Below are 12,782 nucleotides of genomic sequence, written 5' to 3' on the forward strand. Positions count from 1 at the left end.
GCAACAGCAAAACATATAGCTGATACTAAAATGTCAGTGATTCTAACTAAAGCAGAAAGGCAGATAGGTACATGCTTTCATGAAAACAGGAACAGGAGAATAGATTACTCACAGTGTTTTAACCCCGGTACATTACGTTGTTTAACACTGTTGCAGTTGTGAAACTTTGCATGCACATGTTGAAAACAGGATGACTGGAGTTGCTGGTACAGTTTGTACAATTTAACAAAAATGAAGAACGCACATATGGTACCACTTGATTGAATAACCTAATGGTCATGATGCTTATGTACACTAATCTATCCCTGTTAGGAGTGCAAGGGTTAAAAAGATGAGCAGGGAAAAGAAGTATCTCTCCTTTGTACTTCTGGACTCACACAAATGAGATTTTAGTCTTTCATTTTTCCTTTTACATACTATGAAAATTAACATAAAAATTATTCTTTTTATCAATGCTAAAATCAAAATGAGCAGTCTTAAAATAAATAAATAAATGAATAAATAAATAAATAAATAAATAAATAGATCTTTCGATTGCTCTGTCAGCTGTGTAATTAGAACATCCAAAAACTATATTTCAAGATAAAATATATAAAAATCAGCCAAGGTTCCTGGAAATCAAACTCTGCTTGTGTTGCAAATGTACTTATATTAGATTAGCTAATTAAATGGTACTGATCTGATATAGAGAACACATCTGGAACAATTCTGAACAATTGTTGTAGCGAATGTTGTCTCAAACTTTAATGAGGTACTTCAGTGAGAACATGAACAACTTTGTTATTCATAAGGAAAAACATAGAAAATCAACCTGATCAGTTTTCTTTTTCTTTTTTTTTTCTTTTTTTCCTGCCTCACAGAGACGGAAACAACATTGCTTTTTGGCTCAGCTCTGGCCAGCAGTGGGGCCTTTATCTAACATGGGGCAGATTCTGGATTCTTCTCACAGAAGCCACCCCTATGGACCTCCTGCTACCAAAACCTTGCCACGTACACCCACTACAGTTACATTGTTAGGAAACTTAGAAGTTTACTTTCCTGAACCATGTGAATTAGAAAAGGACTTGCCAGAGAGTGTATCAACATGCAAAAAAAGGATGAGCTGTCTCCTCTTATAGTGCAAGGAAGGTATAGACTCCCACTGGTTCCTATTCATTTGTCAAAAAGGATATTTATATCCTTACTTGGGGCTAAAGTCTCTATCACAAAAGAAATCTCCAGCGCCCGAGTTGCTTATACCTATTGTATGACCTTGGTACAGAAAGAAAACAGAGAAAGCAATTCACAGATAGGTAAAAATGCCAAGTAGACAGAATTGAGCTATCCACTGAAAAGAATGTTTAGACAAACCAGTTCCACAAAAAAAGGAAGTATTATTATTAAGCAAGTATTCAAGTATTGTTGTATTATCTTTCAAAACATCTGAGAAAGAAATGGGACATGAAATTGTCTTCTGCAGACAATTTTGAAGAGGAGGAAGTAATGACCAAAATGAGTTTCTTCTCCAGGACTGGGATGGTTTTCATCTGTGAGCCACAAAAACAAGCAGCTGTGCAAAGGGAAATAAGCATCAGGTGTTGGGGCTGGATCCCCTTGTGTATGTGGCTTCTGTGTTCCAGTACTTGACATATGATGCTATAGCCCTGGATAGGGAAATTTCCAACCATAACAAGGAACGTTTCTCCATGGCTTATTCTCCAGGCTGTCAATAGAGGGTCTGAATTTAAGAAGCTCCTGGGAGAAATCACCTTCTGCAAGACAGGGGCACACCAAAGAAAGAAGTCAGTTGTTTCATTTCCCCAAAAGAGGAGTATTAATAAATCAGCCATAGTGATTGCATGTGGGAGTGTCACCATTAAGGAAGAAGAAGCTCTTGTTCCACATCACCAAGGAAAGGCAAGACTCTTGTCAAAACCACCACTATGGTCTAATGGTCCAATAAAAGCCATTGCAATGCCATTCTATGCCCCAGACATGCCTTGCAAGTGTCAGGCAGCAAAGTGGGAAGAAGGAGACTGGGGGACAGAAACTACTTCTCACCAACAGGAGGGAGTACCCATCAATGAAGTGTTTTGTTTAAACAGTGACATCAGCACAGTCTAGTGGGGAGGAGTCTGCAAAGGGATTGCTCAGTGTCCAAGGTTGGTACCTATAATTGCCTGTAGGACAGAGATCAATAAAGTTTTCTGGTTTAGGACGACGAAAAAAATGGGCATCTCTGCAGTGAACAGAGCATCCCTGGATGCTCTCAGTGTCACCTGCTGCCATCTTCTGGTCGTCGTGTCGCAACCAGCGCACAGCGGTTCGCGTGGGACAAGGTTTTCCCCCGAGCTGCAACCGTGAGCAATGCCATCCACTTCCTATTTCAGAACACCCTTAATGCTCTCTGCCTTTCTTGGAGGGCTCTGCATGCAGAGTTTTAAGCGGGTGTTTTTTTGTGTGTTTTTTTGTTTGTTTGTTTTGTTTTGTTTTCTTTTTTCATGTTTTATTTATTTATTTATTTATTTATTTATTTTCGTTTCCCTTCCATTATGATTAGTAAAGCCTTAACCCCCATGACCCAGAGTGGAAGGGGGTTCATTTTTCCAGAGCAGATGGTCAGGCCCCAGCTCTCTTATATGGAGAAGCAGCACTGTCTTCCTACTGCCTCCCAATTCTGCTTTGTACTTACTCTGAAGCTACTTTTTGACAAACAAGTGTGCTCAGTACCGTGAAAGCTGGGACAAAAGCGCAGTTTCAGAACTTTATCTTCACAACAGCAAGATACTCGCTATGACCTTAACAGACAAGAGACCTTGATGGCAATTCAAGAACAGCATTTTGATGTCTGCTGTTGCATATGAAAACTCCTACAGTATTGAGTCTTTTACCCGGGCTGTTTGACTTGTGGGACCTTGGGAATCCTGACTATTAATTTTAAACATAGACCTCTATTTTTCAATATGCTAAAGATATCCAGGAAAACCAAGTCCAAGGGATATGTAAAATACTGCCACCCAAACATTTCTTATGCTAAGCGGTTCCTATGGTTCAAGAGAAGACCATGTAGTCAGAGACCTCCTCCATTCATGGAGCCCTTGCGAGCAGCGATGCCGTAAAAGCAGCATGCTTCATAGATACCAATTTGGATCCGTGACTGCTTACAGAGATGGAGGCTTTAAAAATCACATGGCATTGATGCTATGAACTCAGGGAGACTGGAAATCAACAAGGATTTGCTATTAATACCAGTAGACAAATATAAAATTGATCACATTCCTGCCAGTGGTACAGGTATCTGAAAACACTCTGTTTCTGAAGTGACCTCATGCATGAAGGAGAGTTGAATTCCTGTCATCCCAGAGAGTGGTTCTAAAACTCCACAACTACAGCAAATACAATAGTCTCAGAACACAAACAAACAAACAAAAAATAAAACAACAAAAAAAGGCAAAGCTCTGGGTCTGTGAGATATTGCTTCCCTTCTAAGCAGCATGGTTTAACTCCTCCACACCTCTGCTAGCGGTGACCTGGAGGGAAGGAAAGCAACTCCAGCTGCCACCCTTCTTTGGCAGGCACTGCCTCTGCACTTCATCAGGCTGCCACTGGTAAAGCTATCCTGAAATTCTAGGATTTGTGTGACAGCAAATAGTTGATAAATTAACAACAGCGGGGAAACAGGATTGGTTGGGATTTGCTTTAATTGGCATCTCTCTGGATACTTAGAGACATGAAGTTTCTTCAACTAGGGAAGAGTTGGAAGTGTGAAGCCCGCTTTGGGCAATGTGAGCAGGGAGAGGACCTACAAAGAGCTTAAATGACACCTTGGTATGAGTTTCTTAGTTTAATAAAAATGAAAATAATAACAATAGCATCAACCACAACAGCAACAACAAGTGTCATCTGGAAATCTCCCTGTACTGCTACAAAAAGCCAAGGAGGCTGAACTTACAGAAATCACAAAGAAAGGTCTCTGAAACTTTTCAGTCTTGAAGGAAGGCACTTGAAGAGACCTTGGGATTCACATCCAGGCGGAGCATGTTGCCTGCATTGCCTCTGGAGTGAAGTTCAGCAGGCACAGCACCCTCTGCCAGCAATATCATGCAGGTGTTCTCAAGATGTTCTCGAGACATTGCTCCCTCACAGCCCTGCCCACATGAACCTGTCCCAGGCAGCCACACCCCAGGGACCTGTTTCTTGCTTAGCCACAGCAGGCGTCGGGCTGGGATTGGCATTCCTTCCGTCTGGGTCACTTTCCACCTTGACCTGCCCAACTGCCCAACAGGGAAGGAGAGGGAAGGGGAAGAGAACGAGGAAACGGAAGATGCAAGAAAAGTACATGGAAGGCTAGGGAAAATGAGGGCTTTGGTTGGAAGGTAAGGCCGAGAGCACTGGGACTGTTCAGCCTGGAGGAGGTGCAGCGAGGTCACCCTGAGAGGTTGTAGAGTCTCCAGCTGCGGAGCTCTTCCAAACCCAACTGGACCCCGGCCAGGGCAAGCTGCTGTAGCTGACCCCGCTCGAGCAGAGGGTGGTCTGATTGGGGTCGGAAGGCTCCTTGTGACTGCAGAAGCCCTGTGCTATGGCCCCGTGATCCTGAGACATGGGGAGAGCCGAGGGGAGGGAGGTTGTCTCCCCTGGAGTGGAAATGTGGGTTTGGGCTGGAGGCGGGAGGCAGCCTCTGACGCAGAGAGGTCACAGGGCAGGGCCAGGCCGGAGAGCAGGGAGGAGGCTCATCCTGGCAAGGCCAGGTGTGGGGACAGCCTCTGCCATGGCAATGGAGGAGCAGGAGCAGGGTGGTCCCTGAGCCCCCTGCTGGGTGAGGTCACAGGCAGGGGGGTGAGGTCACAGGGGGACTCCTGCCTGCTGGTCCCCTCCAGGGGATAAAGGACCAGAGCTTGCGCAGGAGAGAGCCTGGTGCGGAGCCCATCTCCAGAGGGGTGGGCGCTGGGCAGTGCACGTGGGGGCACCCTGCTACACGCAGTGCTCGGACAGGCTGGGCACAGGCACGGGCAGGGCCTGCGGTCGGAAAGCAACCGCCAGGGCCAACAAGGACAGCGAGAGCAGGGGCAAGGCAGTCAGGACGCAGGGAGATCCTCCCGCGCAGCCTGGAGACGCCTCGGGATTGAGCCGCGAGCAGCATGTCCGAAGCAGAGGAGGTCTGCGTGGTGCCTGAGCAGGAGCGGGAGCCTGAAGCAACGTGCTCTGGGGGCCCCCCCACAGGCCGGGGAGCAAAGGCCAAGAAGAGCCGCTCTTCCCGCTCCTCCCGGGCTGGGCTGCTCTTCCCTGTGAGCCGCATCGACAGGCAGCTGCGCAGAGGCCGGTTCGCCGAGCGCCTTGGAGCCAGGGCCCCCGTCTTTCTGGCTGCTGTGCTGCAGTGGGTGACGCACAAGACCATGGACATGGCTGGGAAGATTTCCAAGAGGAGCAACCAACATCGCATTTCCCCGGGCCACTTGCAGATGGCTGTGCGGAACAGCTCTGCGCTCAAGCAGCTCCTGCTAGGCAAGCCCAGGCACCACAGCAGGGCTGTCCCCCAAAGCCAGCGCGTGGCCGCACCCTCCAGAAAGAGGAAGGCCAAGGATAGGAGGAGAAGGCGCAGGCAACGGGCTGCACCTGCCCGTGCCACCGCTGCTGTCGCTGCCAAGTGAAAACAGAAATTCCTGCCCCAGAGCAGCATGGCCACTTGCCCGTCTCTTGCCAAATCCACCGCTCTGGTCAAATGGTCTAATAAAAGTCTTTGAAATGTTGTGTTGTGCCTGAGGCATGCCTTGTGGATGCTAGGTGGTGCGGTGGGGAGAGGGAGGATGGGGGACAGCAAGGAGGGGACACCCCGTCAGTGGACTGCTTTGTTAAACAGTGACACCTGGCAGTGTCACAGCGGGGAAGAATCTGTGGAAGAATTGCTCAGGGTCCCAATCTGCCTTTCAGCATTTTGCCAGCAGCTGAGCTTCCAGCGCCTTCTCACTGCACTGCCTTCCCTGTCCAGGAAAGAATGGTTCCTGCACAAGAGACTAAGCATGACAGCAGAGAGAGGGAGAGCATGTGGGGCAACGAGGGGTCGTGTGGGTGATCAAAGTGGCACCTGACAGTGACCAGAGAGGAGCAGGTCACTCTCAGCCCCTTGTCCATGTGACAGGGTTGTCCAAGCATGGTCTCTCCACCACATCGCTCATTCCCTTCGTGGGAGGAGCAGGGGATGCTCCTGACGATGCAGGGCAGCTCTTGGGCCAAAGAAAAGGCACTTCTCTTCCACAGCATTGCCCCACTCTTATCTTTTTGCCAGGGGGAAGGGCCACCTGCCCATGGGGTCTCTAAGAAGGCCTTTGGGATTAGGGTTCTTGCAGGAGCTTCTTCTTAGAGGAGCTCCCACCTGGGGGTAGCATCTGTTTGCACCGTCTCAGAAAATCTCCTCCTGGCTGGTCAGATGGAGAGGTGTGTGGAACAGGCATGGCAGTGGCCAAGGGGGGCAGAGCTGCAAATGGTCATCATTGGTCTTTGTCTTGAGGGAGGGACTGTGTGCTGCCGCGTTGACTTTGCTGACAGCCCTGGGGACTTCATGAAGCGTTCCTTGGATGTTCTGTGTGGCTAGCCCCCAACATCATCCCCGGCAGACAGAAATGCTTTCCAATACAAGAACTCTTTAACAACCTCCACCGTGGCCTTCAGCTGCAGCACAACGATGACACTGGGGAGTTTATCCTCAGAGTCCCCCTGTGCAATTATCAGAAGCCCCATCAGGCTTGTTATCATTTATGCTCCGACTCCTTAATGATGCCTCATGCGGCTCATCTCTTGACACAGGCTCCATTACCCACAGCACTGAGCACTGGCCCTGTGTCGCACTGGCTCAGTTCACACTATGGCAATGCATTGGCTTCTGGGAAGGTCAGGCACAGGCACTGCTCCTGGAGCATTTGTTGCCTGGTCACCATCAGATAAAAGTTGGGGTTTCCCCTGTTCTTAGCTTACCTTTCGGCTCCCCTTCTCATCCATTTCCTCCCCCATTCTTCCACCTGTTTCACAATCCACCCCTGCTCGCTGGAAGACAGCCATTTGCTCCCTTCCTTTGTTCTGTGCAGCAGTGCTTCTCTTGCCATCTTAGGGCTCAGGTGAATCTGATTTGCAGATGCACAAACACTCTGAAACCCCTCTCCAAATCCCAGAGGCTGTCAACTACTGGCCAAACCAAACAGAGATCCCTGCTGAGAAAACTGCCAGAGACTGTGCGGGACTGGAGGTGGGGAGAAAGAAATGCTCTTCTGAGCACCTCATTGTGCAACATACCAAACACTGGCTGCAGTTCGGGTGCTTAGGTGCCCTGGTGGCCCTGGCCTTTGTTGAGCTGTGAAAGGTGAAGCTGCTGAAGACCTGGCCCGTGACGGAAATACAATAATGCCTTGTGATTAGAAGGAAGGTCTTGAAAGAAAGACACCCGTATCTTGTGCACTTGGTTTGGGTCAGCTGTGTAAAGTCCAGGGGAAAATAACAGTGGGGTAGAGTGCAGGTTCATGCTTGTGTGGCCAAACAGAGTCATATTAGCAAGGACTTGCACTCAGGAGGTTAAATCCAAATAATTTCAAAAGCAAAACATGGCTAAAGTCTGATCTACCTCCTAGTGATTCCTGTCAATGTCCTAATGAGGAAGGACGTGGGAGAGAGGAGTGGAAGTAAGCCTCAAGCCCGAGGAGAAAAAGCCCTTGAGCGAGGTGTTGGATGAGCATATTGGAGATATATACCATTCCCTCAATCCCCAGTACGGGTGTGTCCAGCCGGCTCAGCCACTCGGCAGGACAGCGTTTTGCTGAATTAAAATGTTCCCTGTTGCTACTGAAAGCTTCAGATTCTACTGAGCTGAAGCAGCACCGGGCTCCAGAAGAATCCTTCTCTCTCCATCTTCGTTGAACCCCTGTGTAAAGCAGAAGGGAGTAACAGAGCCAGTGTGTTTCCCTGCATTCAGAGAACCAGCATACTGCAAAGGAACAAGGTGTTCCTCCTCAATCGCACACCAAATGGCCAAAAGGAGAAGAGTCACACGTCCAGCTGTGCTCTCTGACAGTCTCAGCTTTTCACAGAGCATTAATGGGCATGGAGCTAATGGCCACCAACTGAGGGCCACCAACAGAGCCACCTTGTGCCACAGGTGCAGCGGAACTCCAGGAGCTTTGTTGCTGGAGGAAAGGTCATCCACAGGGGGGCACAAGGAGACTCCTACTTCACTGAAAGGCTCTGCAGCCACGTGGGTCATAAGGATAAGACCATTCTTCCCTCCACAAGGTGGTATGAAAAGAGAAACTGGCAGGAATGATGCGGAGGATGTGCAAAGTATCTGGAGTTACCGTGCTTCAGAAATGAGGAGCAGGAACACAGGAGCCAAGCAGTCCTTTCCAGTCTAACTTGTTCTATGACTTGGTGCATGCCAAAATTACCTCTGTCTCTGAGCTGCAAGCAAGTGGGAGGATAAGAGTATAATAAAGGCTGTGCAGCTGTGTTACAGACCCAGATACTCAAACACCGCAGGTAGCACGCTAATCCTTTGCTTACCGGTCCTTCACAATGTTCTCCTCAGCTACCTCACCATGTCCCTCCCATCCACTGTGGAAATGGTACAGCAACAGATAGAAGTCACTTTGACGGTGACTTTTAATGGGTTAGAGATTTGTTTGTGGCATAGGTGCCTTGGGAGAGGGATTTGGCTTCCTCAATCATCTCTGTGTTCTAGAAACTGCCGCACTCTCTGGCTATAGCTTCTGCAGGGTTCAACTAGGAATGAAATAATGCATCTCTTTTGTCCATGCTTAGGGTTGGAAAAGAAGGAATAGTTTTCTCTAGTAGATGAACAACTCTTCAAACCAGACAGAAAGTGACTAACCATTTTTGACATTTAGCATATTTATACGAGTGAGCAGAGCTATGGCTGGCTAGTGTTGCTAAAGTGTATGCTAGCCTTTCCGTTTCTCCTACATTGAAAGATGACAGATGTCTCAATTGCTGCATGTTTCAAAGGAAGGTCTCAAGAACAGGCAACTGCAGTTATTCTCCTGAATGTATATGTAAGGAAGGAACCTACAAAGACCTGCTTCATATGAGGGGCAGGAAGATTTGTTTTTACATCCTCCATACTCTTGCCAAGTAGAACAATGCAGATTTAATTGCCTTTGCAGAGGAATTTTTTGTTGAATGTGCTCCATCATTTTGAAAATCCCTTCCCAGTTAGTGGCCTTGTTTTCTTGGAGGGATGATCCTGCAGGCAATTAATTTAATGGGAGCCAGTAGAACAGTGGAATATCTAGCACTAGTTAGATGTGTAAACACAGGGACTGAGGAAGATTTTCCAAAGCATAATTGTCAGCAAAGAGATCTGCAGAGAGAAAGATATTTGAAATATGGGTAAACAGGAACGCACTAAGGATCTACATTCTGAGTCGGGGCCAATGCAGAGTGCAGGAGTCTCCACTGGCTCAGTCAAATGAACTTCTGTGGGCACCAGCATGGGAAAACCACCCACAGCTATTTTCTGCACTGCAGCTGTCATCATGTTCACTTCCTGCATAGGAGGTCTCAGAGCTAAAGGTGTGCAGAAGCAAAAATCTTCACAGGATGATTCACCTTGCTAAGAAACAAAGCCCTTTAGCAAAATATTTTCCCTCTTCTTTATAATAACTGAGTTGAATCTCTAGTATCATAAGGATATAGGAAATACAATTGTGGTAGGGAAAAATCACATCTTACTAAATCAACTGGCATACTAAAAAAAAAAAAAAAAAAAAGAAAGAAAAAAAAAAGAAGAAAAAAATACAACTCTTTAAAAGTATTTTATTCTGACTCCTACTTAAAATGAAGAAGACAGACTATCTTTTTCCAGCTGTCTCAATAGCTCAGTTAAAACCTACTGCCTGCTTAGAATGTCTGTATGTGATGAAGAGCAATTAGTTATCTCTAATAAAATGAATGATAATTAATCATTGTGTTGTGTTATTCATCAGACTGTACAAAGAAACAGAAATAAATACATTTGTTTTGTTTTGTTTCATTTTAACTGTTTAAAATACCAAAAGAGCTCAAGAAGAAACAGCAGAAAGAGACAGGTAAAACCTTAGAGCCTGTACTACACTGAATGAAAGACTCTTTTCCTTCCCTGGAGATTCAGCAAGGCTTCCTTCACCTGTTTGTTCCTCAGAGTGTAAATCAGGGGGTTCAAACTTGGGTTGATGACACTGTAGAAGAGGGAAAGAACTTTTTCCCTCCCAGATGCATTTCCACTCCCAGGAACCATGTACATGAAAATGGCATTTCCATAAAATAGACCCACCACAATCAGGTGTGAGCCACAGGTGGACAAAGTTTTATGCCATCCTGCCACAGACTGGATGTGCAGAACAGTGGCCAGGATGTGCAGATAGGAAATGAGGATTAAGACCAAGGGGAAGAGGAGGAAGCACACACAAACAGCAAAGATCAGGACTTTATTGACAGTAGTGTCAGTGCAGGCCAGCTTTAAGACAGCAAGAATTTCACAGAAGAAGTGGTCAACATTGCAGGGGCCACAGAATGGCAGCCGTAAAGCCAGAGAAGCTTGTAGTGTACCAAACATGAACCCAAAAGCCCATGAAACTGCTGTAAGGGTGAGGCACAACCTCCAGTTCATGATGAGGAAGTAGCGGAGAGGATGGCAGATTGCCACATAGCGATCATAAGACATAGCAGCCAGCAGCACGCACTCTGTAAGTGCAAAGATTAAGTAAAGGTGTATCTGTGTCCCACACCCAGCAAAGGAGATGGTTCTTCCTTGTCCAAGGAGGTTCCCCAGCATATGAGGGACATTGTTGGAGGCATAGCAGATATCTACGATGGAGAGGTGGCAGAGGAAAAAGTACATAGGGCTGTGGAGGCGGTAGTCCAGGCAGATGAGCACAAAGACAAGTGCATTTCCCATCAGGGTGGCAGAGCAGAGGACAGAGAAAAGGACAAAGAGAGAGACACGCAGGACTGGGTTGCTGGAGAACCCGAGGAGGATGAATTCTGTGACAGCTGTTTGATTCTGCATGCTGTGCTGAAGGTGCAACAGCACAAACCAAGACTGCTAAGACCTGGAAGGGAAGGAATGAGGGAAAGAAAAGAAAAGAAAAATGAGAGTTTTTGTATGAATGTCATGTCCTTTCTTCTTCCCACTGCAGCTTCCATCTCACCCCTTTTCCCCCCTTCTTCACTGGAAGGTGCATAATACTCTAACCATGCTGAGCAATGTAGATTTGAATTGCAAGCTCTAGACTTTGCATAAACTTAAAACTTCTTTAAGCAATCTTGCACAATTGTACTGTCTAGCTTTCCCCTGATGTTTTTCTTTTTCTGTTGTTGTTGGGTGTTTTTGTTGTTGTTTTCTGGTGTGTGTGTGATTTCTCTGTTGGAGAAAATAACAGCTCTTTATCATGAAGAAGATGGCAGATGTTGATTAAGATGAAGGTAAAACATCTTAAATAGCAGCTACTTTAAATTAAGTCAATATAAAAATAAATGCATCATTTGCAGAATAATAGTTTTTTCTATTAATCCAGAACAGTGTTTCTAATCCACCACTGTGAGTCCTTTAAGTCAGTGAAGTGCATTCATATTGAATCCTGCAGTTGCTTGATATGTAATTTTATATCTAACTTCACTTCAGATTACTGAACAAACAGAGCTACGCTTGGAGGTACAGTACATATTATTGCTAAGAAAATGTTACTAGTATTTATACAAAGGCATTTCCTTACCTATAATATCAAAACAAATGTGCTTTTCTCAGCTCTGTGTTTCTTATTAGGGAAATCTTGTTAGCAGGTTCTGAAGTACTTTCTCAGGCAGTAGGTGAAACCAGACTGTTCCACTCCTTTCAGCTTCCTTAATTCATTTTTTTTTAAAGCCAAAGTTTTCTATGCAATGTGTCTGAAGGGACACTGTTTTGATTGCCAACAGGCAGCACAAAAAGGAATCTCAAGCAGAAATCCCCAGGGTTCAGTGTCTGAACTCTAGGGATCCTTTCTGAAAGTAAACACTTACACTTTATTCTGAATTAGATGTAGCATTGTACTTACAAAGGCCTCTTCTCCCACCTCTACTATAAGAGCTACAACATGTTGTCTTGGGAAGGCAGATATCTATTCCTGCAGATAAAGTAAGATTAGATTATTTTTAATATTTGGTAGCTAGAATACATTTTGAATGTAATACAGAAGACACAAAGCCTTGTCTGAAACTTCCTTATTTGTCTGATACACCCTTAGGATTCCTCCTAACTGCAGATCCATCTGATTCAGCATTCTGCTGCAGGCAGTTCTGGCTGCCAAGGTTCCAGTTTCTTCTCCTTCTAAAACTATTAATATGTATATTGTAAACAGTTACATTGAGGCACAGTAATAACAATAAAAGCCAAAGACAAAATGGAGAGTGGAGAAAACTTCTTTTAAATTCCATTAGTTTTTGCTCCCAGCAAGTAGTTTATGGGTGCTAGGCCTGGGTGAGCACTGTGCCACTTACTCATGACTGTAGAAAAGGGAAAGAACTTTTCCCCTCCTACATGCACTACATCAGGGGCTCACATCCAGGATATCACCAAGAGACTACCAAGCCTTGTACAGCCTAATGACTATTATCCACTGCTATTGTTTCATGTCCAGGCAAACCTTTATTGAGAGGTCCAGTCATTCCCACAGCAACCATGGCCTGTGTCAGCTTTGTTCTGCCCACAGTAGCAAGCAAACACCTGTGTATGAGACATATCAGGGAAGTGATCCAGTGGAAACTACATCATGGTAAATGGCTTGGCT

The 12,782-nt window shown here is 46.0% G+C and overlaps 1 protein-coding gene across 1 annotated transcript; it reads right to left on the reverse strand.

Annotated features, from left to right (window-relative positions):
• Positions 1–3,781: 3,781 nt before the first annotated feature.
• LOC116489584 (olfactory receptor 2A2-like) lies at positions 3,782–11,023 on the reverse strand. Its single transcript, XM_032188066.1, has 2 exons — positions 10,128–11,023; positions 3,782–3,821 (listed from the first exon to the last, which is right to left on the reverse strand). The coding sequence occupies exons 1-2, from the start codon at positions 11,021–11,023 to the stop codon at positions 3,782–3,784; spliced, it is 936 nt and encodes a 311-aa protein (XP_032043957.1).
• Between the last annotated feature and the right edge of the window lie 1,759 nt (positions 11,024–12,782).

The sequence above is a fragment of the Aythya fuligula genome, chromosome 1 (genome assembly GCF_009819795.1).
Source record: "Aythya fuligula isolate bAytFul2 chromosome 1, bAytFul2.pri, whole genome shotgun sequence".
Classification (NCBI taxonomy): Eukaryota; Metazoa; Chordata; class Aves; order Anseriformes; family Anatidae; genus Aythya; species Aythya fuligula.